The 21,179-nt window shown below is 39.2% G+C and overlaps 1 protein-coding gene across 6 annotated transcripts in view; it reads right to left on the reverse strand.

The window, feature by feature from the left end:
- Nucleotides 1-21,179, reverse strand: part of TTN (titin) — a 262,852-nt gene that overhangs the window by 205,771 nt on the left and 35,902 nt on the right. For 4 of the 6 annotated variants that reach the window (XM_040971803.1, XM_040971802.1, XM_040971800.1 and 1 more), the window contains 5 exons: nt 20,093-20,324; nt 18,538-18,822; nt 18,187-18,312; nt 13,034-13,222; nt 8,141-8,197 (listed from right to left, as the gene is read on the reverse strand). In XM_040971803.1, the coding sequence (XP_040827737.1) occupies nt 8,141-8,197; nt 13,034-13,222; nt 18,187-18,312; nt 18,538-18,822; nt 20,093-20,324 (889 nt within the window). Of the gene's footprint in view, nt 1-367; nt 7,066-8,140; nt 8,198-11,674; nt 12,050-13,033; nt 13,223-18,186; nt 18,313-18,537; nt 18,823-20,092; nt 20,325-21,179 lie in introns of those variants that run through there. The other 2 variants (XM_040971801.1, XM_040971804.1) reach the window with 2 other exon arrangements.

Here is a 21,179-nt window from a genome sequence, read left to right on the forward strand (position 1 = left end):
ATTTACAAAAGGAATATTAATCATGAAAACAGCTTTAAAGGAGGATGATAAATACATTCAAATTGCCTTATAAAGCAAATTAGAATTAGTTACTAAATGGGCAAGGCTGGCTTTGCTGTTTACTTATTTGAAGTTGAAGTAAATAAGCATGGGTTTGGATGAAAAAGGGTTAACAGTTTCTAAATGAAACCAACAATGAAATCAAAGAGGAGAATTTTTCCTTACCAATTTGTCTGCATGGTCTTCTGGCATGGTTTTTTATATTTTACATGGTTACTTACAGATTGTCTGCTAAGAGAAAGCAGTCTGCCAAAATGCTTAGTAAAGGAGCAAGGAGGATAAAGAAACAGTGCACACAGGTGGGTAGCCAAGGAGATATTTAATTGTGTTTAATGATACACAGTGAAATTGACACAAGTAAAGATTTCACAATTTAGATAAGAGTGGTATTTACATGTACTACAATGATGAGTTTTCCACAAGAAGAGACTTCTTTCCCAACATTCTTCAATGGGATGCATTCCAATGGAGTAGACACTTTTGGGAGTTGCCTATACATCCATTTAATTGGAGGATGTGAGAACACTGTATCAATTCTATGATGGAGGCACTAAAAAACTAGCCTTTAAGTTAGAGAGAGCGTTGCACAGGTCTCAGCCATCCCTGACTTGTTGGTAGCTACACACCTGTACTTGCCTTCATCACCTTTTACTAAGCTTGTTATAAACAAGTTGTGGAAGCCAGTGCCACTCTCCTCCACACTGAACCTTGCTCCTTGGACCAACTTCCCACCCTTGTACCAGTGAACTGTGGGTCTGGGAGACCCACGAACTAGGCACTGGAAGTACGCTGCTGTGCCTAAGGGTGCCTGACAGTTAGAAATGCCTTTGATAAATCGGGGAGGCCCTTCCACTACCTGGAACTCAAAAAAACAGTCAGAATATTTACTCCTTAAGACTAATTCTTCCTTTGAACTGCTTAAAGTCACTATACTTTTTTTTGCGATCATAGCAAATATTTCAGAATCACCCATAGTAAGAAATCCCTGACAAATAGCCTCTCCGGCACAGTTCACCGCCCTGCACCTGTAGGTTGCACTATCAGAAAGACAGACATTTCTGATTTTAAGGCTGTGACACCCTTTCTCTTCACTAATTACATACTTGTCATTATCTGGCTCAATCCACATATATTCTTTATACCACTTAACTTCAGGGGTAGGGATTCCTATGACTGAACATTTGAATATGGCATCTGAATTTTCTGGAATTTTAAAATCACAAATGGGCATGATAAAGCGAGGAGGCATTTCAAATACTTCTAAGTCAATTTTTAAATCTTTGTTTTCGCCTTCCCTTGGAACTGTATTTGGATCCACTAAATTCAGCGGCAGAACATCTAGACTCACTATCATGCTTTTATGGTCAGGAGTAAATTCAGGCACTGTAACTATTTTCACTTGCTTCTCAAATTCTTTAACATCTTTTTCACTTAATTCAACTTCCAAAACAATTTCTTGAGGAGAGGGTGTTCTTGAGGAAGTGGGGTTTTCTAAATCAAATTCCATGACATGTTGATGTGTTACTGGAGGTGGGAGAGCCACAGCTCTTCCTTCTTGGGACATGATGTCCACCTTTGCAAAGCTCTTTGCTTCCCCTATGATGTTCACAGCATGGCACATGTACTCTCCCCCCTCTCCTTTCTGAATGTTGGAAATTTCCAAAGACCACACATTCCCTACCCTTTCCATCTTGACTCTTTCGTCTGGCTCTAGCAAAGATTTATTTCTATACCACTTCACGCCAGGAACTGGGAGGCCTTCAACTTCAACAATGAAACCTAAAGTTGTGTTTTCATAAATCTTCCTTCTGGCCAGAGGTTCAATAAAAGATGGAGGCATTTCATTGTCTTTTGGCTCAACAGCTTCATTGGGTGTGCCAAATGAATCAGAACGGCATATTTCATAAGGCGAAGTTCTCTCTTCTGTGGGTGTGTGGAAGAGCTCATTTGGTGTACTGTCTTCCCTTTCTATTTTTGATGGATACATTTTCAATTGCCCAGAGGGATTGGGTCTCCCTGTAACAACAAAATCTCTCTCTAGAGACTCTCCTGGGGGAGTAGAGTATCTCTCTAGAGCCTCCCCTGGAGGTGTGGAATACCTCTCTAACATCTCTCCTGGGGGAGTGGAGTATCTCTCTAGAGTCTCCCCTGGGGATGTAGAATATCTTTCTAACATCTCTCCTGGGGGAGTGGAGTATCTCTCTAGAGTCTCCCCTGAGGGTGTGGAGTATCTGTCTCCTATCTCACCTTCAGAAGGTGTTGAGTACCTTTCAGGAACGTCCTCTAGAGGAGTGCAATATGCATTCCCACCTCCTGAAGTTGTTGAGGGTCCTTGAACTGTGTCTGAAGTATTGAAATATAAATCAGGGGACTTCGGTGATTCAAAATATTCAACAGATGATGGAGGGGTATAAAACTGCCCCAACTCAGAAATTTCTTCACTGCTGGTACTCCCCACGTCAATTGAAATATCAGATTCAGGAGAATATGGGCGACCATGTAACTCCTGCTTCTGGTTGTAATATTCATAGACTGTGTTGAATGTTACCTCTTCAATTTCCATCGAAGTGACTGAGTCTCTCTGAACAAGCTGGGGCCTGTGTGTGGTGTCTCTAGTTCCAGGAACCTCGTGCTGTCCAGCAGCAAGAAGATACTGTGTTAGAGAGGTCTCGGATTCTGTCTTGTCAGTTGTATGTGCTTCATCCAACGTAAGATTTTCGGGAAAACAAGTTTCTATCTTTTCTCCTACAGTGAATAGAGATGGCTCCTTTTGAACTTGAACTTCTTCATGACATCTTTCTTCTTTAGAGGTATCTGTTTTTCCACCTGTTTGTTCATGAGGATTCTGTTGCTCTCCAGTCATCAGAAAGGGCAAACACTGGCTCAGAGAGAGTTGTCTGTTCAGTGTGCCGGACTCTTGCATGCTGCCTCGGTGATCTTCCAAAATCTCTGTGTGTTCCTGGACTGCATCCTCCTGCCCTTGAAACGGTGACGACTCTGGTTCTGACACCCATTCTTTTTCCATGTCACAAGCCTCTAAAAGCTCTTCCTCAGTGGCTGCGTTTTTCAAATGTGAGATGAAACTTCTGTTTCCATTTTCCAGAGTACCGTTTTTTTCAGAAACTTCAGTTTCTTTTAGATCATCAGGGGAGGTTTGAAGTAGGGCACAGGATTCACTACAGATTTCTTCAGAAAAGGATCGAAGAGAAAGATCCATTTTAAACATTTCTACATTTTGTTCTTGTACACGTTGGGCTTTTTGATCTGAATAAAAGGCATTGTTGTCAATTGTATTTTCTTCCACCAGGATTCTATCTGAATACTCCTGACTAGACGAAATCTCTTGACTGGGAAACAAATTATGTTGCACATCTTTTGCAATGTTATAGGGACTAGAATGTGATGCATCAGGGTGGAGAACATCCTTTTTATAATGTGCTTCCTGCTGTTTAGTTTCTTGCTCATGCAACTCCTTAGTGGGATCTTCTAAATGAGAATAGATTTGTTTTAGATCAAATACAACGCACTCAGTATCAGTAGGCTCAGAAGCGGCTTGTTGGATTTTAAAATAAGCTTCTGATTGGCCACTATCCAATTCTTGGAATTTTACATCTTCACTTTCCATTTGAGAATGAAACTGCTTTAGGTCGAATGTAACAGGTATTTCATGTTCAGCTTTTTCAGAGACTACAGATGGATTTGTTAGACCCATTTCTTTCCCTTGTTCACACTCTCGAACTTCAAAGTCCTTTTGAGTTTGAGCACAAAGTAGCTTTAAATTCATTTCGATGTCACAAGGGTCTGGCTCAGGGTTTGGAGATATTTCCTCTGCCTGGTAAATATTTGCATTTAGATTACTTGATCCTGATTCTTTCTGCTCTAACGAAAAGTCCGTATCATCATGTTTTCTCTGAGGAGCATTAACAAATGATTTCCTAGTAGGTCTCTTTTCTACAAAGCTCTTTTCTTTATGCTGTAATTTTTCAAATGCAATAATTCGGTGCTTCACCTTTTTGCCCAAGTAGCATCTCTGTTCACCAATGGGTGCTTCATATGCAGTGACAGATGAACTTTTTGTCTTAAAACTGTCAGAAGTTCTCTCAGACTGGATATTTGATAAACAGTTACTTTGGGCATATTCTTGCTCATTTTCCCCTTCTGGTTCACCATGTTTCCCAGAATCCTTTCTTACTTCTTTCCTGATATTAACTTCACTGAACTCACCAACAAATGGATACATGGTACCCTCTGTCTGGTGCAGCTTTATTTTTTCACTTGCATATTCCTCCTTTCTCTCACTGTGATATTGTGTGAGTTGAGCCCTCAGAGGCTGGTTGGCTACTATGGACCTGGAAGCACCGTGCATGAATCGGGGTACTTTTTCTCGAGAAAGCATACAGTGAGCCTGCTCTTTGCTGTGTATCTCCTCAGTTGTTTCAAGATTTTGGAAATGCTCCCTTATAAAGTATTCTTTCACATTTGTTTGGGAAGACAAAGGCTCAACCGAGTGTGCCCTTGCAGATGCTTCCCAAGTCTGCACTTGCTGACCTTTGGAATAATGTACATCAATTTCGCCCGTATTTTCAAACTGATTATATTCCCTGTAAGTGACTGGCTCCACCACTAAATCCAAAACACTTTGGACAATGCCGGAATTGTTTTCTGCAACACATTTGTATTCTCCAGAATCTTGAGCATTAACATCATTTATAAATAATCGGTGGTGCCGATTAATTTCTTCAGACTGAAACTTCTGGTTTGACTTTAGAAGGACTCCATTATGAAGCCACATTACAACTGGTGGAGGCTCACCAGATATTAAACATTCAAGTATGAGACAGTCTCCCTCCCTACACCTAGCTTGCTTTGGCATTTCCTGTAAAATCTTGGGTGGCTCATTAGTAATGTCAGATGAAAATATAAATTTATGCTTTGTTGATTGAACAGCTTGGTCTTGAGATACTGATTCAGATGCTATGCCCTCAGATGAAAACATTTCCCTTTCCTCTTTATCCTGTTCTGGGGTTGGAGTAGCTGCAGTTATCTGAATTTCTACAGGAAACGAAAGTAATTCTGCATCTGCAGAGGGACGGACTGGTAGGTTGGTTTCTAACACAGGCAAATTTTCTTGGCCTTCCTGACCCAAAGACGGATGAAAATCTTTCCTTTGGTCAAACACATAGGCCAGTTCCTCCTCCTCCTCCTCAGCGTAGTCGTGGAGAACGGGAACTTCACGGGCTTTAATGTTGTGTCTTAGCTTTGCCTTCACTTTAAGCACACCAGTTGTTTTCACAGTTCCATATTGGTTAAACAGCACACAACTGATAGAACCTTCATTTTGAAGATGAACAGAAGAGAAAGTTAATGTTGAATAGTTTTCCATTGTTTGAGTGACAAAGCCTTGTTTACGTGGGATTGGCATATCATTGTTATACCATGTCACAATGGGTTGAGGATATCCTTGAAAATGACACACAAATTTACAGCTGTCACCTTCATAAGCTTCCTGAGATTCAATTTCTTGAAGAAATGAAGGTGGGCAACGTTGTGGATGCTTTTGGAAATAGTTTTCAAAGAGCCCTGTGATTTTCTCTTCATGTTTCATTTTGAATTCATCAACTTTTGTGGAAGCAGAGGGTTGTGATTCTCTCATATCACCTTTGCTTACGGTTTTACTCTCTCTGTCTTCATTTGCTTTAATATTTACAAGAGCACCAAATGATTCACTGGCATATGGCACACTAACCTGAGATACCTTTTCAGGAGTCTCACATATTTCTTCATTCTTACATACATCAGAGATATATTCAAATGACTCTTTCATGGCAGTATTGGTCATAGTTTCCTTAAACTCTCCTCCTGATTGGCTCTCTTCACTTACAAGGATCTCACTGTGTAACTGGTCCATGGGTAGACCTTGGAGAAATGCCTCTTGGCTTGTGTGTATTTCAGTCTGGAGAGTTTCTTCATTCACAGTGGTTTGAGAGCTTTTGGGAAGCACTGCAGATTCCATGTTTGGATCCATCTGATTAGGAAAGGCATGTGGTCTCTGCATGATACCCTCATCTGAATAGTTTCCCTCAGTTCTACTTTCAGCTAGATCAGACACAAGCCTACTCTTCATTTCATCTCTAGCGTATAGGCTATCTTGATTACTGCCTTCACTTTCCAAGGTTCTTGCACTGATTTCAGATGCCATTTCTAAAAGAGATAATTTCTTTTTCTCCATCAATATTTTCCTAGCTTCCCGCAAACGCTGCAACTTCATTTTTGTCTCCTCGTCCAGAAAACTTGCACCTATGTTAAGCCATCCTCTTATATCAGATTGATTTTCTAAATATTCTACATCATACATGAAATCTGTTTTCTTGCCAGGGATTGCTGACTTAAAGTGAATTGTTCTCATCATCCCTACTTGTTCCACATCTTGTTTTTTGTTAAAGGGAGACCCGGTAAATCTCAGGTCAACCTTTATCCTATCTTCTCCCCTAGCCACTAAAGCCTCCATGTTTTCATGTGTCTGTTCTGTCCTTTTCAGAAATTCTAAGTACTTCTCATCTTGCCCTTTGTGGATAACATGCAATGATGCAGTTGATTCAGCAAATCCCTCACTATTAACTGCTAATAATCTGTAACTCCCAGAATCTCTGCCTTGAACTCTTTTAACCTCCAAGCTGGAAGAGTGATGATGTAAATCACTCTCAGTTTGTATTACCCGACGAAGACCTGTTGCGATGGGTCGGTTATTATGAAACCAAGTTATTTCTGGAATTGGACAGGCAATTAAACTACACGTAAAAACAACAGGTTCACCCTCTAAAACATATTTAAATGTAAGTTTTTGGGTAAAAGAAGGCTTAAAATACTCTGGCCAGGAGCTTGTAGATGATATTCTATTTGCATATCGCTTAGCTGTCATGGAACTTGGGTCCAAGTCTTCAGAATCGGAAAAGGCTTCACGTGTGTCCTGTTCTGAGGGTTCAGATTCTCCCTCAGAGAATAATTCTGGAAAAAAAAGTAAATTAGACAGTATTTTACTATTTTCCATTGTATTGGAAAAAGTTGAAAAAGAAATGAAATTGCAAAATAGGAAATAAAATGCATGCTACAGATTCTCACAAATCCATAAAAAAATTCACTCACCATATTTGTTCGAATAAACGCAACACCATGCTCTGTTTAAAAGATTCTGACACGAAAATCGTTCGTTGTCTGGTCTTTTCTTCAAACTGTTGAAATTTCTTCTTGAACAAGCAACAGTGAATTTCAAAAAATAACATGTTCTTGTGCATAATTGTTTTGAGAGCAGGACAACTCTGTTCTTTTGATGGCTAAGAGGAAAATCTTACCTGACTTGCAGAGAGTGGAATAAACGCCCTTTCTGATCCTTTTGATTACAGATCAAATAATTATTTTTTTTGTGATTAACTATTTGAACATATATACAATTACTATAACCATAAATAATCAAAGTAAAATGAGAAGGCGTTTATTCGAACTAATACAGCCACAAAGTCACAACGTTATGCAAAGAAAAGCAGGCAAAGGGATCCCATCAATAGCTATCTGCAAGCCAGTGTAAGAGACATATCAATGTTAAAATGATCCATGTGCATGAACTGTAAACTCGTGTTGGAATGTAATGTCTTCACACATCCTGAATCCAGTAGCATTTCCATCATAATTCATTCATGACATTGCATTCTGGGAATGAACGCTAGGTTAACTGTCTGTTGGATTTGATTCACTGTGATTTTGAAAACAGACTGTTTCATGACTTCATGCATTAAGATGACAGCTTTCATCATACACACTTTTGGAAATGACTGCAGACACAAATTTGAATGTGGCTGATAACTTTTAAATAGAAGATCTCAAAGTACCATACAACAAATGACTGTGAAATGCATGTAACCATCGGCATACTAACTCAGGCATGCAGCATCCTAATATGTGCCCTAAGAGATATATTTGATATATATATCATTTTTCTCAATAATTCAAAAGAGAAACAGCAGCTCAAGGATTCTTCTAATCCTTTGGAATTTGTACTTAAATCTCACATTCATGATCACAATACCTTTCATCTCCATTTCGATCTGCTGCTCGATCCTCTCATGCAAAATTGATTCTTGGGCTAAAATGTAAAGACATAAAAAAATAAATTTTAGGAATGAATAGTATATGTTTTGAGTGTCAATTTATGATTTCTATGATGAAAACTTTCTCCTGAGTATAGTAAGAGAAAACTCCACCCCTCCAAACTCATCGAAAAGTTCATGCCAGACAAATCCCTGAGGTGATAAAACATGTGGTGAGGTTCACAGAAAAAAAAAGATTTATAATGTTTCAATTTTAGGTTTTTTATGAAATTTCTACTTTTAGTCTCATACCTGCCCCATGCCTTTACATGCACTCAGAAAAGCAATCCACGAACTAACAGAAATAGTCTTCTTAAAACAAAATAAAAAGCAAACAAAAAAAAACCATATTGACTGAATACTCGCTAAGAGGTAAAATCACATTTAGATGGAACATGCGTTTTCTGTCCTGCTACTTCTAGCTGAGGGCCATTCTCAGTTCTTCCTGTAAAACTAACTTTCGTGTTTGTATTTGAACCCTCTCTCAAACGTCACACAAAGTTCAAGTACACAACAAGAAGTGAAACAAAGACTCTTCAGTTCAACATTGTTTTGATTACTAAAGGAGCGGACATGGCTTGTGGATGCAGTGACGTCTGGGGCAGGTTCTTGGGAGAGGTTAGTGCCCTGCAACCACACTGACTCTCTAGTCCTTGAGGCATTGTGTCCAGTGACTTGAATGGCTTGCTCTCATTTCCTCATGGTTATTGAGAAGCCTGATCTGTTCTTTAATGACTCTTCTTTTATTCCATACCCTGTTTTCATGTGTAACTCCTTGAGTGTTTTAACTTTTTCAGTGTCTGAACCAAGAGTAATTTTTTGTAATTACTTTGGCTTGAGATTCTTTTGCAAGCTAAGAATAAAATTAGGAAATTGCATCAATTAGCTAGGTTTGTAAGAAGAAACCCATGTTGAATGTACAGAAGATGAAAAGTTATTAGAATATGAAGGGAAGGCAGCATGTCAGTACCAAAATGAATATAGCTGGCATTCAAGTGCCATACTATGGTGTGATAACTTTTAGTAAGTGAGTTGAAGGGCCTGAATTTCTCCCCATTCACAACACAGCTAGGCTACAATATACTAGTACAGAAACTGCCACAGCTGTTACCTACATGACTTACAGACAGCATCTCTAGTCAGTCACCCCGTATGACTGCTGTGTTAGTCAGCAGCTACAGTGAAATTGAGGGCTAGTTCACTGGATGAAGAATTTCCCATCTTATTTCTATAACTAGATCTCCATTTATTAGCCATTCCCTTTGCTAATTATGGAAGAAGAACCAGAACCAGATATCAGTACAGAACATAATCTCAGATTAAGAAAGACAAATATATATTTTTTTTGGTGGGTGGGTATTGAAGCTACATTAAATGAATTAATGAGCCTGATTCCTTCTGCTGGCCAAGCAGAAAGACCACTTTATCAGAATATATTGCAGAGATGGCTGGGCACATATACAGCATTGTGCTATCCCTTGGTTATTTCTAACACTATGACAACAGTATGGCCAGCGTCAGGGAGAAACTTGAGGCTATAGCTTTCTGTGGATGCTTGGAGAGGCTAGGCCTTCATTCACAGTGTCCTTCCTCAGGGGTTGGTAAAGCTTATTTGCCTGCAGACATACCACCCCAGCTTATAACACCTCAACAATGCTTCTCTTGTTATACCATCAGGTAAGAGAAGAGCACACGGATGGGAGGAAGACATCACTCCTTTTCCAGGTAAGATTAGACCATTCCAGAATTGTGTCCCTCCAGAGTGGGCATCCAGCAAAAATAATGATCTTAGGAGAATACTCTACAACTTCAGGAAGGCCTGACATTGGGGGAAATGGCATCATTTATTAAGAAATGTCTAGAAAGTACTAATTTGGGTCCAGACAGAGCATTATTGTTTTCTGTAGCTTCCTTAAACCTGCTACGACTGTTTGTTACTGTCAAAACAACAAAATTCAGATTTCGGACAGTGTCAAACACAACTACAAACACTCAGGAAGTATTTGGTGAACAAACATTTTACAATTCTTTGGTACGCTTTCTAGGAGGCACATCTGGTAAAACTTGGGGGAAAAAAAACCCCATGAAATAAACCTTAACTCCTTAAACCCAGATTTAAAAGACAAACTTTTTGAATCTAGGTTAGAAATTTAAATTTTCATGATAAGTTTGACCAGTCACTTGGCTGTTTTTCATAGAACATTCATGACAGAGTGCTAAGCAGACATATTCCAATGAATATAGTCATTGTTTCAACCTGCATGGGAGAAAAGTTGCACAGAGCAAAGGAGAAGAGATGAAGCAGGTCCTAGCCAACCATCAAACAGCAACCTTTTCTATACTTAGTAGTACCGATATCTTCTTTCCACAGTCATTGGGTATAGTGCATCAGTTGTTGATCCACCACCCGATATTACACAGAAAATTGAGAGTTTTCATTTTGAGACGGCTTCCCTGATATTTCTCCATCTTTATGAGTTCAGGTTATATCAATGGAGGATTCATTTTTCTAAAATGCAGACGAACTAAGCAGTGTGACCATGCTTTATGGTTAGGTCCTGAAGAGGAAGGAGATTCTTTAGTGCTCTTCTCAGAGACCTCCGTACTTTCTGAAATTTCTGAAAGGGATGTAGTAATGGCACAACTCTGCTTTTTGAATACCTGTAACTGGGTGGAGCTTTGAGTCACATTCTCAAACACCTGCACTTTGTGTTCACACAGTCCTTGAGATGATTTAATTTCCATTGGGGGTATGTACTCTCTCCCTTAGTCAACGAAAAATATGCCACTGCCTGGCACTTTGTAGACTCTCTCACATCTTACCCAGTAGTTTGCCTATTTAGAGCTTGCATTGCATGCTGGAGTGAAAAAAAAAAAGTAAGACCCAAGCTTTGTCATATGGCTAGGTTAGTAGCATCAAGTGGCTTGAAAGATGAAGATGGAAGATGTCCTTGTCACTGTCACTCAGAAGCAGCATGCCCATTGCACAATGCTCTGGTATATCAAGATCACAGTGACCTGGCGATGAGTGACTGATAAGGCTTTCTGGTGGATGCCAGCCTCTTTCTGGAGCCACTACAGCTTTCCAGAGTGACATAATCTCAACCTCAGCCTCTCATTTTTATGCTATTTAGCACATTTCCCTCAATCATATACACTTCACACACACAAAATAGAGAAAATGGGTCACTTTGCAATGTAATGTTGTTTAAAAGTTAAAAATCAAACCAAATCTAAGCCAAGTGGGAGCTTCACAAAGTAATCGCTGGTTCTCTAGCATATAGAATATATACTTAGTTAGATGTAAAGTATATAGGTTAACTGACAATTGAAGGCCAGGGGCCACTTTATGGGTGTTATTCTATTAGTAAATTAGGAACAGACCACAGTTTGCATGAGACAAACAGCAAAGGCTCTCATTAGTAACAGTGGGACAGAGTTGTACTCAGTCCTTGAAGCAAGAAGGGCTTTACCTTTTGGAGTCACTGCGAGGGTAGCTGCACAAGTGGCTTCCCCAGCACTATTGGCTGCTTTGCAACAGTACTGCCCAGCATGCTCTGTGTAAGCATCAACTATAAGCATTAAAGCCATGCCTGTGGATTCCTCAAAATGGAAAACTAGGTTTTTGGTTGGTAGAATTGGCTTCTGGTTATGAAACCATCGAATTTCTGGCTTGGGAATTCCAGAAACCCTTGCGTGAAAACTGACTGTCTCCCCGCTGTGCACCCTGAGGCTTGAGAGAGGCTGGATGAAGATGGGCTTTTGGCCAAGGGATTCCTTCTGAAATGAAATTGCTGAAGAGACATGCCATTGGGAGTTTGATGTAACTTCTTCAAATTTGCTAAATCCTGAAAAGAAGCATGCCAATTTTTAATGTTTTACCCTACATTGAAACCACCATTCATTTTGGAGTTGCCTAGAGACGTATCACACATTTCATTGATGGCCTGGAATCCAGTTTAGTCAGAATGCCTTCTCATTTACGTCAGTACAGATTTGCAATCATGCAAGTTCACTTCCAATTCCCAGACAAGAAAAGTAAGATATAAATGGGCTTAAGAGCTTCATGACTTTGTTCATGAAGGCAGTATCGGAATGTAAAATGGGCTAGGTGTTGTTCTTTCTTCCTCTGATTGGAGAATCTAATTCTCTGTGTTATAATATACTTTAAATGTATTATTATGGACTGCCTAATTATAGCAAATTTAAATTAAGACAAAGGACAGGAAGCTTCTCTAAATCTTCACACATATATGTATGATATTCATTCAGCAAAATAACCTGGCAGTATAAAAATACTGCTTTTCAATCAAAATATCTCTTGCTATGAAGAATTCTGTTTGTTACAATGAAGAACCTCAGTTGTCACATATGTGAAACCACGTCAGGACTTGGCCCCAGGCACTCATTAAGTGATCGTGGATATATTTTTCATGAATGATGCTGAATGATGGAAGTCATCTGGCACTATCATAATTATACCCACAAAATGGGAGGAATTAAAAAAAAAATCATTGTCTTCATCTTAGCCAAAAAAGAACATCATCTACCTAATTCTCTACCATATTTTAATCCCTTTTGATTTATGCTGATCAGGAGGCAAAATAGCTGGCAGGGAGGTACTATAAACAGTATGGAAAAAATGCAGAGCAAAACTAAAAAGCCATGGCTTTAGATTGATAATGAAAGGGGGCAAATGAGACGTGAGAACACTGCATACAGTATGGGAATTATTAGTTGCACTAATAGCAAATGGTAGAGCTGATGATGATCTACATGAAGTGTTTAGTAATTGTTACATTTTGAGATTAGATCCGTGTGAAAGTCTTTACCTTCCAGTCTCAAGCTGGCTGTGCTTGACACTTGGCCAACCGCATTGCTAGCCACAAAGGTGTAAGTTCCCTCATCCTCGGGGTAGGCTTCAGCGATTTCCAGTTGGTAAGTGTCTTCAAATTGAGTCATTCTAAAGAATCGAGATGGCTTAATTTGCTTGTCTTTACTATACCAACACACCTTTAGGTCTGCAGCAGAAAAAGAGAAAAAAAAAAAAAGATATTGAAATAAAAAAGCAAGTGGATTTTTAAATGTACTTACAAACACAATGTTTATTAGTGAGTGAATCTCATATTTATCTTAAATGCATCATACTTTCTTTGCAGCTTGCTATAGCTGCTGTTATGTTATTTTCTTTTATAGAGAAAACTTCAGCTTATTCTTTTATTAAATTGGTGGTATCATTTAAAATAATAGGATTTCAGTTATAGCCAGCTCATGTCATTAGGTAGACACATGAATAAGATTTTGAGTCATGACAAAAAGATATTCCTGAGAAACAGTCATCAGGAAGAGTTCATTGTGGGACTTGAGTGGCTTTCTAGGACGGAAAATGACTTAATCTCCACTTCAGGTATGCAAAAGAGAGCTTAGGAGTCCAGTGCTCTATCAGGTTTAAACCAGACACTCCTCAATGTCAAACAAAACCATATCTGCTCTTTAATGACCAAAGAGTGGGAGTCAAGACATTTCAGCATAGATTTACCTATAGCCCACTCACTGTGAAGATAACTTTTTTTAAATCTTGAGAGGCCTCATGCAATATACACATTCTAGATATATTTGACTTTTTTTTTCAAAGAACTTATAATAAGTTAAATATGTGTTTCCAAATATTAGGAAAATATCCATTCTCAATGATAAAATGTTATGACACTGACATAGATAATATGCATTTTAAATTTAATTAATGAATTGCCAGAATCAGATCCATTTTGCAGTCATTCTCAATAGCAGCCATGGGAATCTTCCAAATATCCAATTATTTAGCATTTGTTTGTATTGGGATCATTATTAGTGGATAAAGTTTACCCTTCTTTCCTTCTGAGTGGTTGTTTAGAATTTATTGGTTTTAGTATTAAAGAAACAAGTCTTTTTTTAGGTAACAGGGTAAGGAAGAAAATTTGCCATCCCTGTGAATTTAGAGGACTTGTTTAATCTCTTTCAGACTAAGACAAATTATAGGTGGAATACACATAACTTATGGACTTTTCATTGCATAAGTCTGTTGTGAGAATTTAATGACGTAACACACATTAAACCACAAGCACGAGTCAGGCATAAAAGCAGAGTGGTAGTCATTAGCAAATGTCTAATATCCGAGGGGTCAGCTTGTCCTTCACCAGAGGCCAGAATACAGGGCTCCCTTGCACTCCAGATTGCTGTACTTGGTCCCTAAATCTTTACCCAGCCTGCTGACTTTGCCCCCATTCTCACTCTGTCCATCTCCCTCTGGACTCCCCTTGGTGAACGTTCTGTCAATGCTACTTTAATAGCCTCTTCTTTGGTCCCTTTCTTCGAGACTCGGCCACATCTTTCCATTCCTCCTTTCCTTATCACAGTATTCTTTTATGTAACCCAATGGCTTAAAAAAGCCCCTTCTGTGTCTCCCCCATGAAAGCGAGATTCACTTCCAAATCCTAAACATAGAAAAGTGGGCACTTCAGGCTCTGATCTTTACTTCTTTCCTCTGTCTCAATAATGAGAGCAGTTTCCAAGCAGACTTGAGCCACACAAGCCTCCTGCACCTCAAGTGTTCTCAAACATGTATGTGTCTTTGTTCGTGTGCTCTCTCTGCCAGAAATGTCCCCATGTCGGGTAATCTTTATTCATCCATGCTCAGTTCATTTGTGTCTCTGGGAACACCGAGTGCACAGGCCTGTTACAGCACTTGGGATCTTGCTGTACAAATGCATCTCCTCACCAGCGTGGTAACTCTTAACAAGCACAAGCCAAGTTAATGTACTTTGGGGATCTTGTGTAATGGCTGCATAGCAAGGGAGCAGTTACTCTCGGTAGGAAACAAAAGCAAAGATGAATAAATGGGCACTGGCCGTACATCACAACTAGAAAGTTATTTGCCACTTTGTTTTAGGTCTATCACATGTAAATCTGCAAACCAGACTAACTAATCCTCTGTGGACTAAACGCTATCAAGAAGCTAGCTTTATTATAGATTTCTAACTGCTTATTGGCCAGTAGGGGTCACCAGAGAACTGTAACAGACAGCATGGTCACTGTTCGGAAAGCCTCACTCCATTACTCAGGACTGTTTCCTTCTCAAAGCAGCTAAAACATAGGAATACCGATTTATAAGGTTTCATACTTTTTGTTCGGTTCATTGATGGCAAGGTTTGTTTTACTTTTCTAAGGCACTATTTGGTCACACTAAGTTATATAAATATTTTCAATCCCAGGAAATGGAACTTACATGATTTGGTAAACTTTGGAAAGGACATTTTACTTAACATTGTTTCTTTCATATGGAAAATATAAACATGTTTACACGAGGGTGCCACCTCTATATGTCTTTAAATATTAACACACAAGAAGTTAGTGGTTCTATGAATGCACAAAGTCCATTCAAACATTTAACTACATCAGTTACACAGAAAAGCTAGAGAATTTTCCTCTTTCTACCCAAATTAGAGGCTTGTAAGCAAGTTTAAAATGTATTTTGTGAGGTCAGGGCTGTGGGTTAAGCTGTGCCCTGTGATGCTGACACATCTCACCAATTTGAGATTTGGCACTCCACTTCCCACCCAGCACTCTACTAATGCTCTGGTGAGGCAGTGAGAGACGGCTAACGGCGGGTGTCCCTGCACCTGTGTGGTGTGGCCAGATGAAGCTCCTGGCTCTTGGCTTCAGCCTGGCTCAGCCCCAGACATTGTGGCCATTTAAGCAGTAAACCAATGGATGCAAGATTTCACTTTCTCTCAATCGTTCTCTCTGTCCCTGCCTCTACAACCCTGCTTTTCCAATAAATCTTTAAATATTTATATATAAGGCAACATTTTAAAGGCAGATAAATGACTTATAAGCAAAAAATTAATATGAAATTATATAAAAATACAATGTTAAGGCTAGTATTTTTAGTTTGAATAACATATATTCATACATATGAAAAATCCAGCATTTCATCAAATGGATACATTTTTCAGTGTATCTCTAGTGAGTCTGATTTTAAAGCAACATATATTACGTTATTACTGTATTAGTACTCAGTTGATATTTATTAGTGTTTCTCAAACAATATGTCCCAAAGACACAAAGTCAATGATATTTAACCATGTTATTCATGCAATATTAGACTTTGGTGTTTATATAATTCCATTCTATAGATGTAGGACAATGAATGCATTGGCTACCAGTCATAAGTGATTAATATGTTATATATTACATTTTTGCTCATAAAATTGGAAACCATAATGACAAAATACAGTTATATTAACTATAACAGCATTTACATTTGTTTCAAAAGAAGAATCTATTTAGATTTATGACATCATCCATGTTATCGATAATGCTGTATGAAACTGGGATGTTCTTGGGTCTGATGCAGTAACCTAGTGGCTAAACTCTTGTCTTGCTTGTGGGTGTTGGTTAATGTCCTGGCTGCTCCACTTTCCTTCCAGCTCCCTGCTTGTGGCCTGGGAAAGCAGTCAAGGACGGCCCAAAGCTTGGGGACCCTGCACCCATGTGGGAAATCCGGAAGAAACTCCTGGCTCCTGGCTTTGGATCGGCTCAGCTCCAGCCACTGTGGCCACTTGGGGAATGAGCCAGTGGATGGAAAATCTTCCTCTCTGCCTCTCCTTCTCTCAGTATATCTGACTTTCCAATGAAAATAGACACATTTAAAAAGAAAAGAAAGCTGTACATTCCTTTGGCAGCAATATCCTAGGTGGTCCCAAAGGAGGGGCTTCATGGTCAATGAAGCTGGATTTGACCCTTGACTCCAGTTAATGACCTTAGACAAATAGATGACTTTTCAGGATCTTTCATTCTCTTTTAATGAAATCTTACACTAACATCTGTAGGTCCATCTGGTTTCCACATCACTATCTTTTATTCAAGAGGAGGGATCATTAGTTCGGAAGAGTAAACGACAGACTAGTTGGGTTAGGAAAGGAGCTCCAGCTGCTGGCAAGGTAGACAAGTGGGATACCAACTCCTAGGACAAGCATGAGAAGCCAACAGAACTTATGGAAAGTTCTGGGAGAGACCTGATCAGATAACAATAAAAATTGGCTTGACATATTCCTCATCTATGGCCTTACTTCAAAGGTAAGACTTCTGGGATGAGAAGAGGAAGCCGGCTCTGACAAGAAGTGCTAGCAGCTACCTCTGCCAGAGAGATAAGCTCTGTACTACCCACTGACATGGGTTAGCGGATAATCATCTTAAATGCTTAGTATAGCCATCTAACAGTTACTAATTTATCCAGCCACAAGTTAGTTATTGAGTACCTAGTACGTACGAGGGGCAAGTAGGACATGAATCCAGCCATGCTTTCACGGGTTGTGTTCTAGTGCTGCTTTTTCTCAGGTACAAGGTGCTAGGTACTCAAAATTCCCTTTCTCATAAAATACACGTTTTAATATTGTACTCAAAGACAATTAACGAGAACTGGAGAAATCATATTTGCTTATGGTCACACATTGGAGGCAAGACTGAAATCCTGCTTCTTTGACCATAACCCCTCTGTTTTTGACTTTTAAAGGAGAATATTGCTTTCCAAAGAAAAACACTATTCTTACAGCATTTTTGACAGACTAAACAACGTCATTAATACTCTCCTTTTGAAACATGTAGATGCTATTATAATGAATAACAATTATAGCTTTGCTCACTATTATTTCTCAATCAATATATAAAATGCAGCTACGATAAAAGGAAATATGACACTTTTGAAGATTGTTGAAAACAGTGATGATTTTTTAAAATCGTAATTAAAAGTTACCATTTTGAGGATATGAAGCAATAGTGTTAACACTAATCTACTTAAGAAATCCAAGTAATTCCTCTGCTAAATTTTCATTCATTTTCAAATTATTGCAAAAGATGCTGGGGACAGGGACGAGGGGACAGCAATTTGCTCCCCACGTTGTTCTTTGCAAATATTAGCAATGGCGCGTTCTGGTCATAAACATACCTGTTCCAGAAACTTTGCATTGAAAACGGGCTGGCCGTCCTTCAGAAGTAGCTGTGTCCTGAAGTGGGGTGATGATAGCAGGAGGAAAAACTGGCATTTCCTGATCCGGAGAGACAATTTCAGGAACTAAAGAAAGAGACCACAGGATATGTCATGACTGAGTCACCACACACATCTACAGAAGGAAGTATGTGCAACCACCTTCATTTATTTTACACTCCAGCACTTTCAAAGTAGGAGAGCAAATTACTTTTATGAGCTCAAAAAATGTATTTTCAAGTACATTGAGCAGGCACACAGGTTGGCTGCTTGGGTGTTTATTTTTAGATGGAAGCAGTGAGGCATCCCTACCTTCCACTGAAAGTGAAGCTGAGGTAGTGGCAACTCCGTAGTCATTTTTGGCCTCACATGTATAGACGGCTGCATCCTCTGGGAAGGCTTCAATTAGCAAAAGTGTGTACTCTTGCCCATCGTGAAGAAATTTGCACTTGAAGCCCGTGGAAAGCAGCTGCTCTTCCTTGTACCAGGAAATTTTTGGTTGTGGCCTGCCAGATATCACAGCACAGAAGCGGGCAGGCTTGCCAGACTGCACAGTAACAGGCTGGAGCTCCTGTAGAACTTGAGGTGGTTCCGGAGCTAGAAAGAAATGACAACAAACAGTCCATGACAAAAGTGTAAAAACTCACAAGGCACACACTAAAGAAGTTGCCAGGTGGTTATGAATCCAAAAGCCAAACTTTAGAACAGTGTTATCTACGTTTGCCTCAGATCGTTACACATTCTTTGTGCTGAGAAGGAAGAAAACATTTGGAAATCTCTCCCTAAGAAGAAGGAATTGCTTCAGAAGGATCTTTTTGATATTACAGGTGGTACTGAGAGTATGGAGTTCCCCTACGTAACATCATCATCCTGATTCCTGATTGGGGTAGGGTGAAGCAATGAATATCAACCATTGCTCCAGAACCACTTCCAGCTGTTTTCAGAAGTCCTTTGATCAAATCACACACTGAGAAGGCTCAACTCATCCTGGTTGTTTTGTTTTCCAAGTACTTGTGTCTTTGTCAAAGTCATCGCATCTTATACGGGTGCAAGTGAAATGCAATCAACAAGCACTGAATAAATGAAAATTTCAAATCTAGTTAAACACAGTTCGGTAGGATTCACAACATTCAAGTTTTATGTTATGCCAATTCAAGAATATTGTTACTATTGGAATGAGCAAAGGGATCTGATGACCCTTAGTGTACCTGAGTCTGTCTCTGGGGCATTTGTTTCAGAGACATGGCTCAGGTAAGGACAGGGATGGAGGATCCATTTTTGCCCATGTGTCCAAGTTACAGTCAGATGTAAACTACTTATATATTCAGCTCTAGAGTGTTGTATAAGGAAAGCAGAAGTTTAATGGTGCTCCCTGAGGATGGCTACAAAGCTCAAGAGTGCTTGGTACCATGTGAATTCCTCCCCCAAAGTAAGGGTTGCTTGCCTCACAGCTCTGGGTAGAGAGGACCTAGCTGGGAGGTAGGATATTGCTTTTGACCCACTAGGATCTTCAGAGTCTCAAAGAGGATTTCTGTATTTTCCCAGGCACTGTGTACAACAGGCTGGCAATGCTTTCATCTTTGGTAGTCCTTTAGCATTTATGCACATAGGATGGAAAACACAGAATTAAATAGTTGAATATTCTATCTGGAAACTAATTTGGGGCATAGTACAACTGGCATGAAATATATGTTCAAATAGTGTTGATCAACTAAATGAGGATCTGGCCATTGGAGGCGTTCTGGAAACAGCAACTCAGTAGTTCTTTTACCAGCTCGCCAATCATTTCCACAAGGGCAGTGTATCACTTCAGCGGGAGGATTATTCCAGATGAATGTGCAAAATGTTAAAGTCTCTACCAACATACCATTGACATAGAGAGTGACAGAACTTCTGTTTCTTCCAGCCACAAATGTATATTCGCCTGCATCACTGTGTCTTGTCTCAGAAATAAACATCCGGTGGATTCTTCTCTCTACGACATATTGGTAGCGTTCTTGAACTTGGAAATTGATCTCAATGCCATCTTTATACCAGTGGGCATCTACATCATCTTCATTGACCTCAAACTCAACCATAGCCCGTTGCTTCTCAATAACCTGTTGGCAAAATAACATAACAACAAAACAAAACAACACAACAATTAAGGCTCTGGTTTTCTCTCAGCTAATCCAATTTTTAAAGCTCTTTGAAGAACATGCAAAACCTATAGATTAGGGCATAATAAATTTGCTGATAACATTCCAAAATTTTCTGCCTATTCATAGACAAATGATATTCAAACTTCTTTCATAAAACAGGCTTATATTTGCACTAAAGAGCAAGACTCCCCAAAGGGACACTAATTTGCTGTTTAAATATTTCTTGATTAATGATGGCAGAAATAACTGCATCGTACATATGGAGGCTTTAAATTATTTATGGAGCTCTTTTAGGTTGCTATTAAATTTGGCATTATGTAGTTAAAAACAACTTTGTGGGCTAGAGAAGATGTTTAAGTGGGAAAATTGAAATACAGAAATGGGAAATAATGGCTGGAAGAGATATCTAGCTTAGCTGATTTCTTGATAAATGCCTTTTTCTTTCTTTTCTTTTCTTTCTTTCTTCTTTTTTTTTTGCTATGATTTAAGGCCTTTAAAGGGTGATTTTTCTTTGACTTATATGCAAGATGAGAAAACTATTCAAATGGTGTTTCTTGACACATTCCACCAATTTTATTCTTCAAGAAGACTGGCATACATGCTCTTCAAATGTAGTAGAGAACAAAGGTGTTTGCTCAGCTTTCCTGGTAGGAAGCCAACGCTAATTCCAGACTGGCCTTCCTCTTATCCTCACAGGAAATGTTCTCAGCCATGAAGTCCCTGCACACTCCTGTCTCTCCACGGACAGAGGCCTTCTGAGAGTGCCATCTTATTCTAAACATCTTTAATGCTAACTGTATCACAATTCAAACT

The sequence above is a fragment of the Ochotona curzoniae genome, unplaced genomic scaffold, assembly GCF_017591425.1.
Source record: "Ochotona curzoniae isolate NIBS_2020 unplaced genomic scaffold, NIBS_Ocur_1.0 contig_2210, whole genome shotgun sequence".
Lineage (NCBI taxonomy): Eukaryota > Metazoa > Chordata > Mammalia > Lagomorpha > Ochotonidae > Ochotona > Ochotona curzoniae.